This window comes from Porites lutea, chromosome 5 (assembly GCF_958299795.1).
Source record: "Porites lutea chromosome 5, jaPorLute2.1, whole genome shotgun sequence".
Classification (NCBI taxonomy): domain Eukaryota; kingdom Metazoa; phylum Cnidaria; class Anthozoa; order Scleractinia; family Poritidae; genus Porites; species Porites lutea.
The window spans coordinates 37,902,453-37,927,650 of NC_133205.1; the positions used below are offsets into that span (position 1 = coordinate 37,902,453).

The window sequence follows — 25,198 nt, forward strand, 5'->3', positions numbered from 1 at the left end:
TCCTGCTCCCTTCCCCGTCGCGCGTGTCCCGGGCTCCTCGCTCGCTTCGCGCCTGCCTTCGTTCGGCTGAAAAATACTGGTTTTTCTGCAGGCTTGACTGCTGGAGATTTTCCGCGAGCTTGAGCCAGCGTCATTTTGGCGGGAAAACGCAATACTGGTTATCATTCTATTACGGGTTTTGGAAAGAGAACGAGTTATCCATTGCGTTCAGGAGAGGTCTTTTATTACCTCCTCCAATAAAAATACCAAGCTAACTTTCCGTGTTGAAAAAAGAAGAGAAAAATGAAGCTTTTCGGGGTCTCTATCTTCTCGTCCTTGAATCTAACAGTCTCTATTGGTTATTAAGAAGTTGCGCATGAAACTAAACGGGTCGGAATTGGTCCCCCAAAGCAGTCCCATAATGAAATTCGACGCTACATAGATCCAGTCTTGTGCTCATAAAGTTGGCTTTTAATTTTGAGGGCATGCATCCTAAAGCAGGGTATCATTTTTACCGTAGATTGTTGGCGCTGTGTTTCCCGTGTGATCCTTAGATACGGCACCGGTATTATATCAGCTAAAATTCAAGCGCGTAATTGCACAGCTACATGAGAAAAATCATCTTGGTAATACTGAACTTAACCTTAGAGTAGTAGGAAAGCGATTTACTGCGCTTTTCAAAAACACGCGAACTCCGAATTTCAAAAGCCAACCGACGTTTGCGTCTTTCGCTGCCGTCAATCATCATAGCGGAGCTCTTACGAAACAGAACTTTACTTAAACGGGTTCAAAAAGTCATGGTTTGTGATCTGTGATTGGTTGATTTGGATCCTTTTTGTGGGTTCCTTCAAAGTTCGTTGCTTGTGATCGTAATTATGATTGACGGCAGCGAAAAAACGCAATTGTGACGGCGGGTTTTGAACTTAAGAGTTCTTTGACTCATATCCAGTCGTCACTGATCAAATCTGGGAAGATGTTGATGCCCGCAAAGGCGCTTGGGAAGGAGGCAAAAACTGTGTGTTGCCGTTTTTCTTCCTTCCTTCCCTTGACGCAACACGAACTTGCTTAAACCTTCCCATCAACCATTGCGCAAACAAGAGAAGCGGCTGGGTACGAGTTTGTAGTTTTCGGGTGTTTGTTAAAAGCGCTGTAAGGAAGATTTGTGTGTTTCCATTAAATTTGAGGTTTGGGCCTTAAATAGCGTGTTACATGGTGCCTACAGTCTTGAAAAGGACTTGGATTTTAGTAGTCGTCTTGAAAAGTCCTTGAATTTGGTTACATGTAAGGTCATTGAAAAGTACTTGCAATTGATTTCTTTATTAGGTCTTGAAATATCCTTGAAATTCACTGATTGTTTACGCCATGCACCATTTTCTGTGCAATTAGATTATTTCGCCGAGGAAAATTTGGGACATCCTCGGTGTAAGAACCTTATGCATGAACAAAAGTTTGTTTCTGTTTCTTTATTTCAAATGCTATTTCTGTACCTCAGACGCAGCTCCAAGTCATACCCAGTGACTGTTGCACTCTTGCAAAGCGTCATTGCCGAAAATCAACCATGCCTGAAGAAGTAAAAAATTGTAAAAAGCTAATAATAGATGTTCAAAAGAGAGTTAAACAATTCCGATTTATTGAACAAATCTTAGTCCTTGAAAGCTTTAAGTTGTCCTTCAAAAGTCCCTGAAGTTTGCTTGTCTGAAGTTGTACGAACCATGGTGTTTACTTTTGTTTGTCTCATCCTTAAATTAAATAGAGTCAGCAAGTGATCGACGATTCTGTATGACCCACGTACGAGAAACTTATCACATTTGCAAATTCTCGTGAAAAGTTGATCATGTCGGGTAGATGGAAAATACTGAGGGCGGATCATTTCGAGGGGTACAGGCTACTTTCATTATAACGAAGCAGTAAAAAGAGCAAGGCTGACTTTGAGAATAACAGCCGATGAGAATGTATTTTTCCATTATTTTGTCTGGCATGGCCTGAATTTTTTAGGGATTGACTTAACCTGCCATCAGGCGTTTTTTTGAGACTGAGAGGGAGGGAACGATCGCGGTTTAGGAGTGACGAAGAAGAAGGCAGGTCTTGCCTGACAAAGTATTGGAAAAATAAATTCTCATTGCTAGTCAGCATTGCTCTCTTTCTGCTTAACAAGCATGGCCCTAATTAAATATATAAATTTGCACAATGACAACAAGATTTCAAGGAAATAGAGCGATAACTGCTCTGAATGACGTTTACAAGCAAGGCTAGTTGCTCACGAAAGACGAAAAGAGAGGGAAAAAAGCGATTCCAGGCCTCTCTCAGCCTGTTGTGTCAAGATGAAGAAAACAACTCGCTGGGGATAAAGTTGCATTTTTTTAATTGGTTCGAAGTATTAATTCTGGAATGATACAAAATGATTGTCACTAGGCTGATTTCTCTCTGTGACTTATTACTCAATTATAAGAGCAAGGAATGTACATATGGCTGAACAATATTCCTATCAATATTTACACTGTGGATGTGAACATTTGCCAGTCCCATTCTTGTACAATTTGCAGCTTTCGCGACAAGACCATTAAGGTTATAAATTAGTCGAGTTCTATTTAATTGAAAAATAAATTATAGCACAGGATGCTATTAACCGCTCTCACAGCCAGGCGCATGATCCATGATGCCATCTTTAATAGGGGGATTTATCTAAGTTTCTCAGAATGGGCTATTACAGCCCAGTCCCTAGGCGTTCTCTTCGCGCGTAGTCTGGGAAAGGGTGGCCGAGGGCTCTGAGCGCCTCATTCGGTGAGACGTCACAGCTCACAGTAGAGTTCTGGGCCCGGTTGCTCGAAAGATATATAGCGCTATCCAATGGATAAATAACTATCCACTGGATAACGCAATTGATTTCCCTAATACTTATCCGCTGGATAGTGATTATCCAAAACAACCGGAGCCAGGATGAGCACGCATAAAAAGTTAAATTTATTTTCCCATCGGCTGTACCTTTTGGGATCAGTGTAAGATTCTGGTAAACTGGCTACCTACCCCTCCCCTAAAACCTACATTTTGCCCGAAGGAAGAATTTAGCATTAAAGTTAAGTTAGGGGAGGGGTAGGTGGGGCAGTTAGCCACATCTCGTGCTGATCCAAAATATTACGTACGTTTTGATTTAAGTTGAGATAATTTATATGAAGACAGTGCACGTTATTGGGACTTAAAATCCCTAACTATCTCAAAATACTGTGTTGGATCAGGCGATGGTGCGTTTTTTTTTATTGGGACTGGCTAAATATTAGAGGTAGAGTATGTATATTTTTCAATACCACCCGTCGTTTATATAATTTGAAATAAACTTCTAAAATATATATTTATAACATCTAATTAACTATACTCTGCAGTCTAACTGCAACTAAATATTTCTATTCTCATACTTTATATTTTGCGAAGGAAATTTTTTCCTCCAGCACGTTGGATCGCTGACACATGACTAGGATGTATGAGCAAACGCTTAAACAAAAATTGGGATAACTAATGGCCATGAATACCGTAAATCTTTGCTTTATCGCAAGGGCTCTCATATCCGATTAGAAAAACGATTACTTACTAAATCATTACGAGGGTGTGTTTTCTTTGGGCGTAGAATTTGGCCATTTCGAATTTGAAGGAACCTGAAACAATCTAATCGGACGTGAGGGCCCCCTGTGCTTTGTCAAAGTGCACACTTGAGTACCTTAATTCCAGCTTTTTAAAAAACAATACTGCCAAAAGTTTTAAAAAATATCCAACTTATCAACTTTGTCAGGTACATAACGCCTTACGGCAGAGAGGGCTAATTGAACTCGCCTTCAGTTCCAATTTCTGACCATTCACAGATATTATTTTCCTTTAGCACTATTTTAGCCAGAGCACCGCGACGCCGCCACTGGGTTCCCTGTGAAATGACGTCTGAGGAACGAGCGCAGAATTCCATACTGATGAGCGTCACTCACCAGATCAGGGTAGTGCCTGATTGGTTGAAGATTTCGCGGGGAAACAAGTGATGGCCGTCACGAACCTCGGCTGTTTTCTTAGGCTAACATTAATCAACAGCTCACAGTCAACACAGCTAAAACCTAAGCCCGTTTTTGTTTCTTGTTCTCTGACTAATTTCCGTTATGGGTTCGTCAACTGTTTCTTATTTTAGACATCACCCCTTCGCTTTCACTTTTTCTTCTTAGGGAAACGACTTGCCCTCATTCAATGCACTAACAATGATATTCTTTTCCGCCATTTCGTATTCCTTGAATTATCTAAAAATCTTGATTCTATAATTACTTTAACAAAGGGCGCCCACATTTTATTCAAACCGCGTCGGAGGATTGTAGGCTACTGACGTTTCTCGAGAGACGTGAATGGCGAAAAAAACCTCCGCACGGTTGCAAATGTTTTTCAAACTACTGCGACTGTTTTTAGTGTATTTAACATAGACAATGAAATTTTTGTTACGTCTCATAAAGTTTGTTGGGGTGTTATAACAGGTTCAAAAAGTCTGCGATAAATTGAAGCGTTTGTAAAAATGTTTGCTAAAAAGTGCCTAGTTCAGTTTCAGACGAAACGATTCGGGAAAAACCCAGTCAAACGCCTGTGGCCGGCTAACTCTGCTTGGGTACCCTACAAGGAAACCTGATCACAGGCTAGTTCAAAGGAATATTTTTTTCGCGGTATTTTTTGTAAGGCCTTACGTTCAAGATGGCATACATGTAGGTTACGTGCAACAGCTGAGGCCAACCTATTTTTGAAACTCCAACGACGTTTTCAAGCTCAATGCTTTCTGCCTTGAATTTACTCAGTGTATCACTGGAATCAGCTCGGCTCCATGAACGGCCATATACCATTGCACTTTTGATTGCTGCTGCTGCTGCTGCTACACTTATTAAGACTGCAAAGCTCTTTCATGCTCATTCTTTCTGTACCTGTCAAACTTCTTATAAAATTCACAAGGGGTCGGGTCAGCTGTCAGTTTCAGAAATGTAGTCTGGTCCCTGGAAGGAGAAAACAAACTTTTTATGGAAATTTATCATCGCTCATTAAAATATTCCCCTTTTCTGGTTGACTTAAATCTCCTGTCTAATTTTTCATGACCACCGAATGCTAACCAAATTTGGAGGAATTAATAATGGCATAATTACAAAAATATTGGACGACTAACGTCACGAGAGGACTGCAGTGTGGAAACTCAGCTGTTTCGGTGGGACAGCAAGCTCGACAAAATGGCATAAGATTTCATAAGCTATGGCACGACGGAACAGCCGAATTAATGCCCCAAAACTGCGCTCTCGATCTGCACAATTCTTCATATTGCAATCAGCCTCAAGCAATAATTGTTAATTATTTCAATCTCACTATAAATGCATAAATAAAAGAAAAAAATCTGTAATTTTCCAGGAAATTTTATTGCTAATATTTTAAGGAAAAAAACCAAAGAGGTCTGAATGAAACCTATTTCACGACACTTACATACGGTACAATTTGAATTCACAACCTTAAACTTGAAAGTAACCTTTTAACCTACAGATCATGAAACCTTTTTTATTGCACTCTGACTGAGGTCAGGTTTGTAAATTGAAAGTTGTGTGCAAACCTGGACCTAAGCACAACACTCACAGACCATGCAGGCACCCAATGTTCAGAGACCCACAATTAGCAAAAAAATCTTTCTGTTGAAAGTTCCAATTTGCTTTGTTTTTTCTCCTCCTCCGCGTCAATCCACTTTAAGACTAACAATTTTATGTTGCCACAGGAATGAGAATGACAGCTCCTTATTAATAACTTTCATGCCACATAACAATAAGAGAAGTAATACTTGCAACCAGGAGACCTGGAAAAAAAACACAACATGCACACAAAAAGGAGGTAATGGGATCACACAAACCTCGTCAATTTTTTTATCAAGCATTTTAAAAAATTCTGTTTGAGACTTTGTCATCTGCCTGTAATAACAAATGATGAAAACACGTACTGTTAGTTATAAATTTGTGTGACGTAGGCATTTTGTATATGTTGTAGTTGTATGGTGAAAATATAATTAAGTCTCACTTTTTGCATAAAGAAGCAAACTGACTACAAATAGATCCTGTCCATTGTGATTTATCAAAATAAATTGTTCCTGGCTCCGAGGCAACGCGGAATAAGACAAAAGGAATGAATTATTGTCGATCCCTGAATGGAATCTCTTTTGTTTTATTTCTCCCACACCTCTGAGTCCAAGAACGAATTGTAATAATTCATAACTGGATAAGTGAATGAACAACAGTAACAAACCAGTAACTATACAATTATTTATAGTTACGTTTATTTGTTCAATGATAAATGCCAAAATAATATTTTTTTTACAAATAAACAACATTGAAGGAGACAATTAGAGTACATATGTGGGTTGAAAAAAATAAACAAACAAACAAACAAACAAACAAACCTATTAAATGATAACACATAATAATTATTATTATAATCATTCAAAATATTTCCCCAATTCTGGCTAGAAGCACACGTTTAATTCACCATAACCAGTTACTGATGACCAAATTTGGAAGAATGTTGTGTTTCGCGAGGAGATGACATAAAAAATGCAGCATTCTTGCAGGCTAATGCACTGTTAACCGAGAAGACCTGGGGACGAGATTGAGTTGTTTGGTTGTGAACTTGAAAAATGGCCGACATTTCACTCGTTTCAAGAGTAAGAACTAGGCAAAAAAATAGCTAAAAACATGGCAAGAACAGCAAGAAGACAACTTGAAGGGTGACATCTGCTATTTGGAGAGTATTAATTATTTTGCGGAGCTGAACAACCCTAAACGTGCACTATCAAAGATGAAGTTAACATCGATGGATCGATGGAGGTAAGCATGTTTTAGCCATGTTTTTAAACTAGGAATTATTTTGAATGAATAATAAAACAATATTGAATTCGGCTTTCATACCATGAAGAATTATGGAGATCTCGGAAGGTGTTATAACACCCTCCCCAATCTCCAGCCTCATTCATTAATTGTTCATTATTTACTTACACTCTGACTTGGTTAATTGGAATGGGCTTTGGAGGTGCACCACAGCTTTCACTTGACCTGGGGAAACAAACATGTATGGAAATAAAAGATGAGCACATCAAACCTCAATGTGTATGTAGCCAGTTCTTGTAATAAATAATTACAACAAGTGGCCACAAATTCCATAAGTGGCTAACTATTAAAACTCACACCTTTTTCCAGTCAAAGCCCTATAGCTGGAGGCTCACAACTGGTGAGCACCTAAAACAAGCGACTGCAAATATTTTGGGGGATAATGGTTTAAAAATTTTCTGTTCTTTTAAACCTCTTGTAAACAACCATTGAAACATGCTCCAATCTCTTATCAGTTCGCTGTATGTACTACGCTTCTCAGAGTATAATAATTAGGAAGAACTTTAGCTCTTCAAAATCAAACCTGAAACAATTATTACCATTGAAAACTAATCAATGGAGAGCTTTTAATTATTACCTGTTAATTGGAATAGGTCTTCTTGCAAAAGTTCTCTCATCCACCTGAAAACAAAGTGATTTCATCTCAAATTATATTAATGAGGCCCCCTTCTGAAAGGCGGGGGGGGGGGGGGGGGATTGGCTTGTCCCTAAAAGCCCATCATTTTGTGCATTCCCTGGGACTGGGAAGTAAGCCATATTTACCATTATCTTTGCACTAAGTTACTGTTAAGCAGTTTCAACCCATCTTAGTATTGTCCATTACCATTTCACCTGTCTTAAGTTTCAATGTCAAGGCCATGTTACTTGTCAGAATTTTACCTTAATTAACACTCGGCATCATGCACTAATTAGTGACCTGCAAAGCTTTACTTGTGGGGAGCATAAATAAGTGGACAGTACAAAACACAGGTCATAAGTTACAAGTGTAGGTCACTGCATGCTCTGATGAATGACTGAGATAAGCATACGTTTCCCCTTTGGCTAAAACTCTACTTCGGGTTGTGATTATGTCTATAAGACACTTTTAGTGTTGTTTATATACATGTACCATAGTATGGTGACCTTTACTCTAACCTGCACTTGAGACCTGTTACCTCCCGCATTTTGTACCTGCTATTAAATAATTTCTGAACCTATGAAATCTGGGTTGCCTAGTTCATGTACTTAGGTTCTGAGCTTGCACTAAGATTTCTTTCCATCCAAAAGTCATGCAGGAGTAGCCATAGCTAGGTTTTTGAACGCCATTATTTTGCCAAAAAGATTTTAAAAAAATTACATTGATAGTTATTAATATTCCATACATATGTTTTGTTGCAATAAGGTATTATTCCATGGCAGGATTGCATAATTTGACAGTTCCAAAAACAATGTTAGTTAAATGGCATCTCTGACACCTCTTATGATTAATGCCGATTTCAAGCATTAGATTTTACCTTTTTGGTGGATATAACCGAGTACATGTCATTGTTTGGATCAGGAATATCAGGTTCCTTGACTGAAGAAACACTGTTACTTGAATCTTTCCTCTTGAGGTTGTGAGTACTGCTTTCCAGAGAGTGTCTAGGTACATCTGAGGTGATGGAGAGAGCAAATGGAGTCATGTTACATTAATGTCTTTAAAGATAGAATCCAAATAATAATAACACTGTTTAGATCCCTTGAAACAAAAGAAAATAAAAAATTATATTTCTTTTTTTATTTTATAATAATTATAAATTATAATAATTATAAAATTATTATTATTATTATTATTTATTTAAGGATAGCTCATTATACAAGCAATACAAGTTTGAACCAGTGCAAATATATATAACCTGTCAACTCTCACGCACTATGTATTGGTGTCACGCCCATGGACTAAAGACCTCACTCCAACACATCAAGGACGATTTCCTATGCCTGACTCACACATCTTGAAAAATTGATCTTTTCCCTTCTCACATGATAACTGGTCACAACGAAAATTCATTTAAATTCCCCCCCCCGCGCCAAAAAAAAAAAGAAAATTCCAAAAAGGCGCTTAACGTTGATTTGTCCACAAAACACTATGCTGCCTTTTAAATAGCTTTGGAAAATGCTCAAAGGTTGTTGGAACATCTTCCAACATTTTAGACCATGTTCAGAAGTCTCAATATTGGTAATCAGAGATCTCAAGTGAAAAGTTTCTGGAAATCTCAGTCACGACAATAACAGACAAAAATCTCATACATTCGACTCAGAAAAAGTTGGCAGGTATATAAACATGGTATGCCTAATTATTATTATTATTAATATTATTATTATTATTATTATTATTATTTTCCACAGGAAAACTGTTTGCCAGATGGAGGGTGCACTTTTTTATGATTTTTACCTATTGAGAAACATTTTTTATTACATGTACATGTACTGTAGGTAATCAATGTTGGTGTATTAATTATCACATAAAATGAAATCAAAAAAAAAAATTAATCACTACTAAACTTACAGTACTAAATGACTGACCTGGAGTGTGTGTTGCATGACCATTCTCCTTGGTCGAGTGAGAACTGGTGCTGAGCTCAGGACTTGTAGTCAAATGTTTGCCAGCAGAACATCCCATAATATTAGCCCACAAGGGGCAAGGCTGCGGCCAAGACAACCCAATGATGAAAGATCTTCTGCCTTTGCTGTTTTATTTTAACCAACAATAACCTACCATGATAAAGCAGAGTTCTCCCTAAATTTTAGCTAAGCAGGTAAGGGACCATTCATGGCCAGTAAGGTGAAAAATATGCGCCAGAGGTGCAATTTCCTGGTGGGGGGGAGGGGAAAAGTACAGTGAGGGACATGGCCCTACTCTCACTGGGAAATTTAGAAGCTAAATTCCCTAAAATGTCATTCTCTCACTTTAAGACCTATTTCACCCAAATCAACTGTTGTCATCTTTAGACAACAAATTTAAAACATTTAATTGCTATAATTTTACTCTGTCTCCAAAGTGTGTGGCCCAGAAAAAGAAAAGCTGGTATACTTTAGTACTTTTCCATATATTCATTCATTTCCCTGTGAGAATCAGATCAGATCACAACTTGCGTATTTTTTGAAACTAATTATTTTATTTTAGTAAACCTTCAAGCGGCTGCAGGCGGTAAGAATTGTTGCTTCAAGCGGTAAATTTTATCGGTTACCTCCTGATAAGGAGAGCACTGATAAAGACAAGATATGGAATTAAGGACATTTCAAAGCGGATACTATTAAGGTACCTATACCCTACCTAAGGATCACTCCAAGAAAAAAAATGCCAATAAGGGCCAAAATGATGGATCTTGTGTCTTACAGGGAGGTGCCAGCTGACATACCAGTTGATAATCAGCCAAGTATTGGTCGAGTGTCTGCCAAGTATTGATCTGGTATGTCGGTTTACTATTGGCTGATATGATGGCTTAGTGTTGGTTGATATATGGCCAAAGTCAGCCATTGATAGTAAGTGATTACTTTGCCAATGGATCACCAATATATCACAGACAATCAACAACATTCCAAAACAAATGGATAACAGGCGAAGCCTGGGTTAGTGTTTTCATGACTGTCTGCTCAATCCTATGGGCGATGCATGCGTTATTTGTGTGACGATGCTAATACTGGTGATGGTAATTGGCCAACTGAGGGCCAGTTCATAAGATTAGCCAGCTTGCACGGTTAGCTGGGCTGGCTTGGCTCAAGCCGCAATCCTCTTAAATTTTTCATTGTGTTCATGTTGAGTTTTCCCTTGCTTTATTTTGACTAAGAACAACGTACCCTGGATTTTAGACATTTTTTGCGCATGCAGTGGAATACTTCGGGGGCTGACACATTTTCAGATGAAACAGGGCATGGAAAGTCTCTGACACCAATGGTGAAACATTGAGATTTGAATTAAAAACTCCATTTATACTTTATGTTTTTATTAGTAAGTTTATCCAGTAAATGCATTGTCAATGGCTGCAACATGGAAGAGGTTATTGAGCCTACAACAGAGTGCATAATCAGCCCTATCGCTTTTTCTGTGAAGAAAAGGGGAGAGGCTACTGTCATAAAAACAAATAATTCAGGTGTCAAATCAAAAGAAGTAAAAGTGCCTTAGGAAGCTCAGAGGATCTATTTGGTAACTTTGTTACACACTACCATGCACTCTTGAAATCTGCATGACTGAAAATGGAGTTAACAGAGTCTTGAGGTCAGTCTAGTACTAATCAAAACCAACTCCGAGATTTTCCATCCCCAATTATATGGACATTTGGGTCAGATTAATCTTAGGACAAAAAATTTAAAATTGCGTTTTCGGTGTTTCATCAACTTTTTTTGCAGTGATGCAGTGTTTGATATTTTTTTCTGTGGTGTTGTGGTGTTGACAGTCCCCCAATGTCCCCCTCCTTGATGGCCTTGCGATAACTCAATTCTTATTGTTTAAAGAGAAAATAAGGCTATTTTTTCACTGCAGGTGGACCCTTAATCCATTCCACTTGTTTCCACTTTCAGGTTAAGTAGATAAAGGGTTAAGTGTTAGTTCTGTTATTGTAAAATCATGCAAAATCACCAATTACAGTCAAAGCCACAACTGAAACTAAGTAACTGTAAATAAAATGGGTTTGACATGATAGACAGGCAATAAATGAAATTGAACTGATTATTTTTTTACTGTTACTTTTAAGGTGGTTGCACTGGTTTTGCACTGCGCATCTCTTACTGCGCATAACAAGATGGCCTCCGTAAAAAAGAGCATGTGAAGTAACATTATTAAAATGAAGTTGACCGAAGAGAAACGCTATTGCAATTTTTGCTTGCGGTTGTTTCTTACCAAGGTGAGACTCAATGTGGTGGGAATGTGCATAACGTATGCAGTATGCGTGTTGCTGAGTTCGACTTCCTCACGGAGAACCTCGATAGTGGATGTTTAATTTGTGCTTATTCACTTTGATTTTCATTTAAATGCTTTCTTTATCACATTGTGTCCTAAATGTGATATCTCGATGTAAATTCTGTAAAAACGGATTTTTTAATACTTTCTTCCCCCTTTCGCATACATTCTATTTTGAAACTTGCCCCAGTCCTCTCTCAAAAATCAAGGAAAATGCATTTGGTGCGCACTTTCTGCAGCTCTACCACAAAAACGAGTACGGTGACCCCCATTTTTTATTTCATGATTTTAATAACAACAGTGCTTCCTTTCGGTGAGAAAAAAATTGGCACAAATCTATGTTCAGTTTTTTGGCAATTTTACTAAATTGTACGGATTGAGCTATCACGTGTAAATAGCGCGTGTCCAATTTAATTCTACTTTGGAGCGTAAAGTAAAAACAAGGGCATTAAAAGGCATTTTTCTAGTACGTAAGTGGATAAACAATACATTTAAGTCAAATTCTGTGCGATACCACATGCATCATCGCAAAAATCTCTCCTTTTTGTCTAGTTTTGGGCTGCGCGCGGTTTTTCTTAAAGGGTCCAAAATAGCCGTATTTGTCAGCATTGTGACGTCAAAACGAGCACGGTGACCCCCACTTTTTATTACCTTTTTATCATCTTCTTGACTTGTTACATCAGTGTACCAAGTTTCATCTACAATCTATGTTAGGTTCTTTTACTAGGGAATCACCTTAAGTAGAGACTATATCATTCTAGACGTCACAAATTCATCCATTTTGACAACAAACCAGCACTCCTGACCTAGTCTATACTTAACAGAGAGAATTAAGAGCCATCAAACGCAATTTGTCCTTCCTTTAGCCTTAAAATTACAACTTTAAAAGCCTACAGTACTTTCTCGAGTACCATGTAAAATTTAGTTCTCTTTCCAGTTTCCATTAGCAGGTGCATTTGTTTGACAAGCATTAACATGAACAAGGAAAGTCATTTGATGACATACTCAATATTCGTTCTTTGACGCAAAGCCAGGGCAAAATGAAGAATTCACGTTAAACTTTCTATTGAATTATGGAAATTGCCTCTGAGGTGACGATATTGTGACACCGATACAGTCTATTTCATTCCTTATTCATAATCACCGTCCTTCGACAGCTCTCGTCATCCTAAGACCTTTCAACCTCTGTGCTGCAGGGGTTCCATGCCAACCAAATTGATCATCACGCCCACCGAGTTAGAAAATCTTTTTTACATTTATTTCTCGTGAGAAAGGTACAGTATTAGTTACCACTCGTCCTAGAACACGAAATTGAGCATTTCCTACAGTCAGTTTGAACCAAAACATTAGCAGCTGGCCAGCTGTAAAACAACGAGTTCAATCACACGAAGAAGACTGCGCTTTGCTCGATATTTGCGAAAGGATGGAAAAACTCAATTAGTAACAACTACCAAGGTGCATATCCTGGTGGGATTTTTAATTCACACTGACAAAGTTCGCTTGCGCCTGATAATCTTATGGCAAATAACGCCATAACAAAAGGAGCTCACACTGTTAACTGAAGACAGATTATCGATAGCTATGCAAATGACCAATTCAGCAAACTCCCCTCGCGTATCAACGCCGAATTCCGTTAACTTTCGAGCAAAATAGGTCCATAGTAAAAGATTAAACAACTTTAGTATTACCATGAGCTTATAGCGTGTATCCCCTTTAAAATATGCAGCGCTGACCGGCGCTCTATCGAGATTTCGTTGGTTAAGCTGACATGTTTAAGTTGATCTGCTTGAACCCGCTGGCGAATTTCTTAATGACTTCACGAAAACGGTTCTCAAAGTTGTGCATAACAGAAATAAACTTACCTAACGGGTGAATCAGCATCTATCTGATTATAAAAACTTGCAGGATTCCCGGGTATGTCGCAGTTTGAAAGAACGATTTCTGCATCACTTACATACAAGCTTATATAAGTACTGACAACGAGAGATAGACAGTCAACTCGGAGTGTGAAGATTGCCTCTCACCCTGCAAAAAAATAAAATATCAAGCTTCCTTATCTGGTAAATCAAAAGCACACCAAATGGTGGCAACTTTTTAGCTTTAATTTGCGCCAGAGCTATGTGAAGAGCGAACCTTGCAAGAGACAAATTAAAATGCTTCTATAACCACTAACTCATCTTACTAGAATAATCAGCCGTCTGTAGTTTGCAATTTCCTTCAGCGGGTCTGTAGACTTCAGAAACAAACTGCCGTTTCTCTGGTTAGAAAGCGTCGTTTATTCTCAACATTGCCGGTCGGTCGCTGCACATTCAAGCAAGACTGGTTGTTTCTCCGATCCTCGATTTGTGTGATGTTGCCAAGGCGAGCGGAAGGATGGAGTGACGGGATATGTAAAGCCCCCGTGTCATCTCCGGCCGGGGGCCGTCTGCCATTCAAAAAACAGAATAGCAAACTCAAGAACACAACAAACTTTCCAACAGCTGAGCAAAATCTGTAAGAACTTCCCGAAGGATTGGACAAGTTTTCATGACTGAATGATAAAATAGGCAGTGCGAAACACAGGAGATGTAGGTATCTGTTTCGTGATACGTTTATTTGATATTTCCGGTCGCAAAAGAGAATCATGAAAAACTACATTCCGAAAAAATGCGATCACTCAGATCGCGGTATGTTTATTCTAATATTAAAAGCCGTGGCAATGTATCTATAAGACATAACTTAGTAATATCAAAAGTATTTTATTCTTTAAAAGTTAAAACTCCATGCCAAATCGATCTCCGACTCTCCCGATGGATGTCTTCTCTCCCGAATTTTTAGGAATGTTAAGCCTATAAAGTTTTAAAAGTAGAAAATAACAGTTTTGTTTTTAGCCACAAATGGAAAAGCGAACGGTAAAAATTCCCTGGGACTGCTGGATTCCACTACATACCACTACCATCAATACTCGGAACCGTTACAGAAAACTGGATTTCCAGTGTCCGTGGCAGGTTCAATATCTTCTCCACGAGTTTGCCTTGATGCACTGTTCCCTCTCGTCTAAAAGTACCCGGCCTTTCCCAGGGACCCAAGCCTCCCTATTGTTAATAGCTTGCTGATGTCTAATCGAATATATCATTGTTATATGCAGTGATAATGAATACAAATATATCTAGTAATAACAACACATGATATATATTTCATAATAAAAACACGAAAAATAACACTGGGGAGAGAAAGAAGTAATTCCAGGCTTACGTCTCTACAGGTGGAAGAATTGACTGATAGACCATTTTTCCCGTCCTTTCTAAATAAACAACAAAAAGTGCTACAGGCCTGTAGATTTGACCACGTGGAAAAGAGTTTCAGGAAATTAATAAAAAAAAGATGTTTTTTTGGTGTCCGCGTTGATAGCTAAATTAAATTTCTGAATATTCAAACCTTCGGTAAGACTGAGAAAAAGAATCATATATTTTAAAAAATTCTGGATAGTTGAGTACGTGGTAGTCTTTTCAAGTTCGCGGAAGTACTATCGCGTTTCTACTCATTTGTTTACATTAAAATATGTTGAATTTTGTGTGCTATCAACTGTATCAGATTCTTATCACGTTTCGTCACTTTAAGTCTAAAAATACGTTGCAATATTTATATTTATCACGGAATATTTAATAGTTTACTGATATATTTATTTTCCAAAAGTCACTCTCTTTACAAAAATTGCCTCTCATTTTGAAGTCTATGATTTGGAATTTAAAGACTTCCAAACTGAAGAGCGTTTTCAGAAGAGATACTTATTTATCATTAAAAAATATAGTAAGGTTCCATGCGATGAAATTAAATTGCAAAAGTCCTCACGTGTCGCTTTGTTTTAAAACTTGAGCCAAGCTTTTTTTTGTTTCAACCAATGAAAACGATAAGGTTCATCCCTTCGCAAATAATATGAAGATCTGACGGATGTTTCACGTCATGATTCTCAACGAGAAATGAATGGTGATCCGAGCATTATTTTCTTGGGCCCGAACAGGATTGATAATTCCAGTCTTGCTTTATTCTTTTCCAAGACTGTGACGACGTAAACATCCCTTATCAAAAATAGATGAGATATAAACTAAAAAAATTAAAAACCACTTTTAATTTCCTCGACGTGTTCTGTTATGACTTTTCCTCCGTGACCGGCGATCACGTTAACTCAACGTAAATTTCTATTCGATCTGACATCGGCGCTAAGTTGAGTTCCTTGTATCAGCCGAGGTTTTTAATTTAGTACCGTAATTGGATGTTTAATGCCCACTTAGCGACGCTTTTGTGGAACAAGTTAGCTTGTCAGGTTTTAAGAGTGCTCAGTGGGGCCGCTCGACAGAATACCCTCTCTTCAGGTAGAAATTGGGCTGGCTGGGAAATAAAACATTTGCTAATAAGCTAAAATCTGTATAAGCGCCTCTCTTGCTGTGAATTTTTTTTTTCGATAAAATACTTTTTTTTTTCTACTGGCAGGAAACGAGTCCTCTATCTTTTTAATCTAGAGCGAGTGAACAGGCAAGTGCGCGTGAATATCACCTCACGCGAGAAACACACGTTGCACATATGAAAATGGCGTCTTTTGCAAAGAAAAAGGATTTATTTAGTTGAACACAATATCAAGAATTACAAAAACAAAGTAAGGTGGCAAACCGACCATGAAGTACTTGCAGCGTTGTTGACTGAAGAAAAAGAACTTAATGCCCGAGAGTAGTCAATCGATAAAAATCGGTATCGAAAAATCAATCGATAAATCGATAGAAATCGGTGAGTCTGATTTGATTGATATCGATTGTATCGATCAATCGGCAGAAATCGATGACACACCGTCGTTGTCGATCAGTTGTAACCCGAGGATGTGTTTTCTCAGCTGTTACTTTCTTACTTATACCAAAAAACAACAATAATAGCGGACTTCCGTTATAAATCGTTAAAATCATGAAAAGTCGATAATATCGATTTGACTCAGCGATTTAGTTTGTCAATTTTCACCAATTTCCGTTAACAATCGATAAAAATGACGTGATTGCTACCGATTTTAATCGATTGACAAGGCCGGGCTTAATGTCTAAGTTTTTAGAGAGATGATCAGTAGAACATTATTTACCCAATTATCAGGGACTTCAGTGGGGATTTTAAAATTTTTTACATACTGAAAATTAAAAAGATCTGTTTCAGCCCCAAAGTGTCAATTCAGCCCTTCCTGGAGCCATTTCATCACAATTTAGGCCAAAAAAGCTCAATCAAAAGGCCATTCCAGCCCACGGTAGGGCCCATTTCAGCCCTGGGACCATATCAGCCCTGGCTAACTGGACTGTATCGGCCCTGATTTAAGGGAGCCAAATTCGACTCAAACATAGGAATGTATTTTACTCGCCAAAACGGCCCTATTTTTAGGCCAAAAACAGATCTTTCTGATTTACAGTGCAATCCTATCTTTATACACGGTATTTCTGTCCTTTCTTTTTCAGTTTATATCACGTGCATATCGTAACTACTACTAGTAGTAATTACTCTAACGTTAATCATTTTCATTGGCTCTGCTTGTATTGCAGTGTAAACATTGACAAGAGATCTCTTGACATTGATTATATTAACTTTACCTTTGTTCTGAAAAGCCTTTTTTGAGGTGAATAAAGTGTGATGTATATTACTCTACGGAAGTTCTTCAAGGGTACATTCAGACCAAACTGTATTTTCTCAAGTTTGCGTAAAAAGGTTCTTATATAAATGGTGGTTAGCACAAATTTAGGCTATTTAGGTTCTTATTTTCTGAAGAAATAAATAGATTGTAGCTAAGAGTATTGAGTGATATTCAGCTTATTCCCTACATAAAGTCTGCATAGCATTACGCGGAAGTTGGAGTGATAAGGCACCTGTATATTCAAAGAGGATCCTTAATCCTTAATTGTACACAATTTTTTTTGTGGATTTTAGAAAGCAAAAACCTGTTTCAAATTTTAGGCTAAACAGTTTCATGTATAGAGGGGTTCTAACTGGCAAATTTAAGCCTAACAGGTTCTTAAAAACCGTGCAGGTTCTTACTTCTTAGTCGCGGGGTTTTTAGTATATATATAGACCTCCAACAAATTGAAAACAATCTCTTGCTACGCTACCCTCTTCCATTTAAATCGATACTGCTCATGCCCAAGCTCTTTGTTGAGATCAAACAAGTAAAAGCATCACTGCGTGCATAACCTGCTAAGGGTGTCAGCCCCTGTGTCCTAGCTCTACTAGCTTCTACTCATGAGCATTCAGCCTTGCCGCCGGTTTGCCGGTGGACAAATAAGATTAGCCTTAACGTCCTTAACGATTATCGTCTTCGATCAAGCGGAACTTCCTTCCTTTTTCTTTGCCCGTCCGCTGACCTTCCAGTTCTCCCCTCCCACCACCAAAAAAAATCGTCTTATTTTAAAAAAAAATCTTAGCGGCATATTTTTTTTCACATAGGTACCCCTAGAACGCGCGAAAAATCAGCTGTTTGAAGGAGCCTTCAGGACCTCCACATGATGTTCCCGTCCTTTTAGACCTTTTTAAAGCATTGTAAAGCGCTTAGCACTGAAAAGTATAAGCGCTATATAAATATTTTATTATTATTATTATTATTATTATTATTATTATTATTATCAGCAGTCAATATATCTGACATTGACATTACATCGGAAAGGGCGCAAGCCAGAATTTAAGTAGTAACTTTTATCAGTTTGAATTATTTTTAGATAGTTTTATTTTTTTATTAACTTTTTGATGCTTTTTTTAATGTTATTAGTAGTTTTTAGATAGTCATTTTACGACAATTCTCTTTCGTACACAAGAAGAATGTACATAGGGTATATATTTTAATAGGGTATATATTTTAATAATTCATATTCTTGAATCTGTAAATAGTCTATTTTTTTGAACCTATGAATAAAGTTATTTTATATTAAAAAAAAATTATTATTATTATTATTATTATTATTATTGTTATTATTATTACTTTTAGCCAGCTTGGCGGGCGCAAATGAGTGGCAAGAAAATCCCAAAAGGAAGGCTAGGGTTTGTTTTTCGGCCTTGATGTGTGGGCTAATCATTCAATATCAGGGGTGAAATAACTTACAAAACAAATCATAAAAACAAGTAACAACAACGGAAAGAAGATTACCGCAATCAATATATACAATATACTTAAAGCTATGGCTTGAAAAGGGTGCTGCTTGCAAAAAGAACGCCAGTTAGGACATTTGCTCTCTGTGTCTGAGTGCTTCACAGTAATGCTGGTCTCGCGTTCAGCTGCAGAGGCAGAACTTAAAGCTGGCGAGGCACTGAGTATCATATTCACGTCAGTCACGTGACAACTCTGGGGAACAATTTGCGAGCCTTCGAACTCATTGTGGATCTGGTCAGTTCCGTTTGGAGCAACTTCTGCAGACGGTAAATAGTTGTACTGGATCGTTTCATTAGAGTTGCTACAGACGGTAAGAGTGTTAAAGTCGACGATAGTGTAGGTGTTCGTTGAAGAGCCCAGATACACTTCTTCAAAGAAGTCTTCGCTGTGTTCGCCCTCTTCATTTTCCACGGTCGAATGGCTGTCATTTTCACTGTGACTGTACGAAAATCAAAATTAGGAGGATTAAAAAAATAAAGGAACACGACAAGAATGTTACATCTGTGGGATTAAACGAGCAGGGAAAAAGACCGAAGGTGTTTTTTAAATGAACAGCCCAAATTTTATGTTCAGTTAGTTTGTATAATTGGCGGACATGGAAATGGTGAGTCAAAGGGTTGATTTCAAAAGCCAAATGCTTGGCACAGTGTTTTTCTCAGCTGAAATATTTTTGAATCAACGATAAAACAATTATTATTGGATCGGTTTTAGTATGTTTTTTCTATGGTATGGTTCGGTTTTTGATGAAACAATTGATTATTGGTTCGGTTTTTGTATGGTATGGAGAATTATGCAGATCTCAAAGCATGTTGTCAGCCTCGGCTGAAAAACTGCTAAGTACATAAAGTAGTCTTTTGAAAATTTATCACTGAACATACAAATGTTTCCAAATTTATAGCATATATTTCATATCATTTCAGTCCCATTATTCTATCCTTAAACCTTTGCTGATCATTTCTTCAACATCTGACATGGAAAATATAAAAAAAAAAAAAAACTATAATGTTTGATGTACTGAGCAGCTGACTGAGTACACTGGGTACCAGTGGGTTTTCTCGCCTGCAGCGGGAATTTTTGGTGTTGACCGGAGGCCGACACATCTTCGGCCCTAGGCCGAAGACACGAGCGGCGAATGTGCTGGGCCAATCATTGACGACAAATTCGCATCTAACAACAAACTCGATAAAATGTCCCGCGGAAAAATTCTTTTCACAATGTCATAATGATAGAGTGATTTTACCTAACCCGTGAAATAGATATAGTAGAATACTACGCACTATTATGCACTAATTCTATTGTGTTCCTTTGTTTATTTGTAGCTATTTCGCTCTAGTTGTTATTAACCGTCTCACAGGTCAAGTAGAATCGCTCTGTGATGTGAAATATGTTCGATAGACAGAACAAAAAATGCAAGATACATTAGTTTACAGATCGCGAAGAGTGTGAGGAGTGAGGAGGAGTTTGTTCGTCCATCATATATGTCTAGTTTAGTCAAAAAGATAATTCATGGGGTCAGGTTATTAAACAAAGTCTTGCCCGTTAGGGTAACAAGTTTATTTATGAAACAGTTACCATTATTATTTTTAAATAGTGGAAAGTGTTAAAAATAACTTTGGGGCCAAACTAAACTGGATCGTTCAAGGATATTATGATAATATGAAGTTGTTATGTGAGAAAGACACTGTTCACGGACATCACATAAAAGCGAAGTTCAGTCTATTTTAGTGATTTCAAAGTAAACTGTCCTTACTTTTTCAGGGTAGGATTTGCCTCAGTTGACGAGTTAATCTTTTCTTGTTCAATTTCTGAGGATGGCCAAACTAGTCCAGAGTGTTTATTCTTTAAATGCATCATCGTTGATGCCATGACCGCGAGATAACAGTATTTTTTTTTATTTTCGTCTCCAACCCTGGTTTCGCTAACAACTCCTTTGATCTCACCCGGAAATTAAGTAGTTTCTTATTATCTTGATAATCATTGGTTCACAGGAGGTCCGACAAAGGTGGGTATGGTAATTAAATTATCATAGAAAATTGTTGTGTCAAAGTTCTCAAGGGTACAAAAAAGAAGTAATTTGGATCCAAAGAACACATTTCTGTGTTTCTTTTGGCTCCACTGTGTTTACGCCTTCTTCAACAATGCATAAAAAGTTACGCCACAATATCGTGCACTTTTCTTTACTTAAGACTATAACAATATCAGAATGTCTAAAAATTGTATTCGTCGGTCTTTAATTTCAGGCTGCTTCCCCCTGCACGTGGGAAATTATTTTCTCCTGCAAGACAACCGTGATGACATGTCCACATCGGACTTGTTTCGCAACTGGTACTACCATGTACCACGTTCCTATGTACTCATGGATATAGGACGGGCATCTCCTTGCCAGTTTACTGGCTGTTTTTGTGCCTACACCATTCCTGAGGCGGCTGCTGGAAAAAGAAAAGACTTTGTTGAGTAAAACATTAAATTGTTGTTGTTGTTTTCCCGTCAATCCCAATATTCCCGTCTTCTCTCATACCGTATGAAGAGCCATTTCGTGAACATGCTACTACTAATATCATATTCATTAATTTAATAGCGTTGCAATTTCCAATTTCCTTACTTTAATTTGTTTAGCACTTGAAGATATATCATGGAGGTTTTGATTTTCTCTTCTATTTTGGTCTAAGACCATGGTGGACCATGAATTAAACGAAGAGAGTATGAAAACCCTATTAAATAAATCAGTTACAACTGACTCGTTTGAAGAAAATGAAGACCATAAAGAACATGTTTTGTCTCTGACGTAAGCTTTTTATTTAGAAATGCCAGAGTCACTTTATAACTCTGATCATTTGCATTTAAGCAAAACAATCAAAGGAACGAAGAGACTCTGGCACTATCAAAATGTCCTAAAAATTGTATTCCATGTACTTTGCATGTATTCATGAGTCTTTAGGCAGCTTGATAGAATAGAAGTGATTTGAGCCACATGGTGGTGTTTCGCTACTTCTGCTGCATTTACCTCGTTTCTTTAGGAAGGGCTTCTTCTTGTCAGTTTTTCCTTGATTATGAGCTTTTTTCAAAAACATCATTGGCTGTTTTTGTGCCTATATCATTCCTGAGGCAGCTGTTGGACAAAGAAAAGACTGTTGATTAAAACATAAAATTGTTCCTACAATCATCGGAAGAAAAAATGTAATGAGTTAAATAAAACATCAGTAGTAATGAAGGCAGGACGTGCTGCATGTCTTAGGAATAGCGTCGATTAAAAGTTTTTAAGGCCCTATTCATAAGTCGTGCTTCTGCCTTGCTGAACGAAATTCGACAAAAGCACAGAAGAAGCAGGGCGCATGAATCATACTTTTCAATTCAGTTCAACTCGGGACAGATGGGAAATTTTTCTTGCTGGAAATATCTGTAAGTCCTAGCTAGCTGTTCAACAAAGTTCGACAAGCTCGACTGTGCCACGCTACACGCCTCTGATGTGGCAGTGATTCAAACCTCCGACCATATTAAACATAATAAAGTATCCTGTGTCCAACTAAATTCATAAATTTTGGAACTGTATTTTCGGAAATGTTTCATATATCATTTCTGACTTGATACTAGATACACAGTTCAGCTTTATTTTGACATCTGAATTGAACTTGTCCTTTTGTCAAGCTTCTGAAGCTCGGCAAGGAAGAATGATGAAGTAAGCTTTAGAATCACATGTACGGCAAACAGCAAACCTCACACTCAAGTTGACAGTTTCTCATTGTAAAATAAACAGATAAAAACTTTCCACAGCAATTCTTATGGATGAAACTTGCACGAAACTTTTTATGTATACATAATAAAAAGTAAACAACAAGTGCAAATTGATATTAGTTTGCCTTTTTCCGCAAACGCCATTCTAAATTCACGAACCGAGTTATTTTTTTGGCAAACAGTCAAAACTAACCAAATAAATGTCAGTAATAAAGCTAGAGATCTCTGCTTTATATGACTGACACAAGCAACAAAAGAATTATTCTTTACCAAAAAAGATAAACTTGAAATAGACCTTAAGCATGCTACAAGTATATACTGTATTTGAAGAAAGCATTCTTAAGTATACCGTATTTATTCGATTAGGCGCCCTTTGCTGACACACCTTTTCACGGTTTTTTCAACTTTTTAACCCTTTAAGCCCCAATATCCACAACCAAATTCTCTAAACTGATCTCTATACATTTCTTTAAAGAATAAGTTGAGAGAATTTGACAAAAGATCAAAGCATTTTCTCTTTGGTGATCATGATCATTTCATTAATTCTCATAACTTATCTCTTGACAGTGTATGGCTATCATTAGGAGAAAATTGATCTTGGTCACTATTGGGACTTAAAGGGTTAATATGGGCCAGTTAGGGAAAATCCATCGACACCAATGCAAAGACGGAGCGCCTTAAAATTAGTAAAATTACCAAATTTGAAAGTGATACGTCTTTAGCGAGGGAAGGTTTAGCTCCCTAAGGTTGCAAAGTTAATCCACTGAGACAAGCAACAAGAATTTGAATAAACACTTAGGTGTTTATTATTGGTCTTGCTTTTTTCAGTGGATTAAAAGCTGTCGCAAACACATGTGATCTTGAAGGGCCTCGAAAAAATCATTTTGAGTAAAAACAAGACTACTGGCTGCGTATTAAGGTGTGCGAGTTTTGTGAATGGTGCGTGTAGACTTGTGAATACTTGTCCCGATTAAAAGGGTACCTCGCTTGCCTAAGCTACCCTGGGCGAGCCAACTTTTCCTAATTTTTCCAAAAACTTGCGAACTGTTTACATGAAGAAAAAACCAAGTTCAGCTAGAAGAGCAGTCTGCTGCACAGCGGTTTTAAGTGTCGTCACACAACGCTCCTACACTAAAAACGGCTGCGTAGCAAACTACTAGAAGAGTGACCTGCCATCTTCTTTTGAGGAAAGGGTCAGGCACCTTGCTGGGCCAACTTTCTCCATATAAACACTTTGGCTTGCCCAGCGGGGTCAACTCGGCCAAGGCAAGACAATCAGAGCATGCGTGATCGCTGTTGTCAGTTATTAGAGACTTTGAGATCCAACGACGCGACGGCAACGAAAACGTCGTTTAAAAAGTAAATTTGCGTTCTTTCATTCTTTATTGCAGTAATTCCTACCCACTTACTCTGTCAAATGTAGGCGAACCCTCCTGAAGTTGAATTCTAAGGGACCTTATCCAAGTTTAGAAATAGAAATATAATTTCGTCGTTGCTTGTTTACGTTCTCCATAAAACGCGAAAATAGGCATCTTCACGTCGTAGTCGTGTAGTGACGGCAAATAAACGTACAAAAAAGTGTGATGCACGCGCAGAGATGTTGTTTTGTTTACGTTCTCGTTGCGGTCGCGTCGTTGGATCTTAAAGTCCCTATTGGCTTGGTCAAAGGGGTCAACTTTTTTCTCAGATAAACGCTCATTAGACTTGACCCGGCTGGGAGGGTGACCCTCTTTCTCGAGACGAGAAGTATAATAAATGAATGTATGACTTTCAATTGGGACAAGAAATGTGGAGACATTGTCGGGAAGTAAGATCTTTGATTAGAGCAAGCAACTAGAAGAAAGAAAGCAATAGGTTAAATTAAGAGAACAAAACAAAAACTTTGCACGTACATCGTCGTACTTTTGGGTTCATTTTGTTGCTATCATTGCACAACTACGACGCGAAACTTCTCAATTTCACGTTTTTGAACGATGTGGTCACAAGGCAACGAACTTGGATAAAGTCCTTGAGAATTCTACTCCAAAAAAGAATGATCAATCAACATTTGACAAATTTAAGGTGGCGAAATGATAGTGATGAAATTGGAAACAGCGCGAATCAATTATTAAGTGACATTTTCGCTGCCATCGGTGTCGTGGTTGGGACCCGAGTAGGTGGCTTGAGCTCCCTTGCTGAATTTCTTTACCTGAAAACAGGGTTCATGGCACGAGCTCCTAGTTCATAGCTTGAAAAAAGGGGAACCTGATCCTTGTCTTCCTAGGCAGCCTTAAGGTCCAGCCTCTCCACTGAGTTGAGTGATAAGCGTAACTTTACCTGTCACTAAGTTCAAAATTATCCTGCGAGAATGGAACATGAAGCTTACTTAGTGCTAAATATTTTTAGTTGCTAGTTTTCACAGACACCCTGGCGATAATAACATGGATCTGAAAATATCAAAAATCCCAGAAGTAACAAACAAAGCTAGAGAAATAAGATCTTGGGACTCCTCTCTATTTTTAACACCACTCC

General features: G+C 37.9%; 1 protein-coding gene across 1 annotated transcript; it reads right to left on the reverse strand.

Annotated features, from left to right (window-relative positions):
• Nucleotides 1-1,484: 1,484 nt before the first annotated feature.
• LOC140937322 (uncharacterized) lies at nt 1,485-14,179 on the reverse strand. The gene is made up of 8 exons (XM_073386867.1): nt 13,997-14,179; nt 13,677-13,839; nt 9,441-9,629; nt 8,390-8,526; nt 7,474-7,517; nt 7,005-7,061; nt 5,870-5,927; nt 1,485-4,979 (listed from the first exon to the last, which is right to left on the reverse strand). Exons 3-8 carry the CDS (start codon nt 9,535-9,537, stop codon nt 4,947-4,949), a joined length of 426 nt encoding a protein of 141 aa, XP_073242968.1. The 5' UTR covers nt 9,538-9,629; nt 13,677-13,839; nt 13,997-14,179; the 3' UTR covers nt 1,485-4,946.
• Between the last annotated feature and the right edge of the window lie 11,019 nt (nt 14,180-25,198).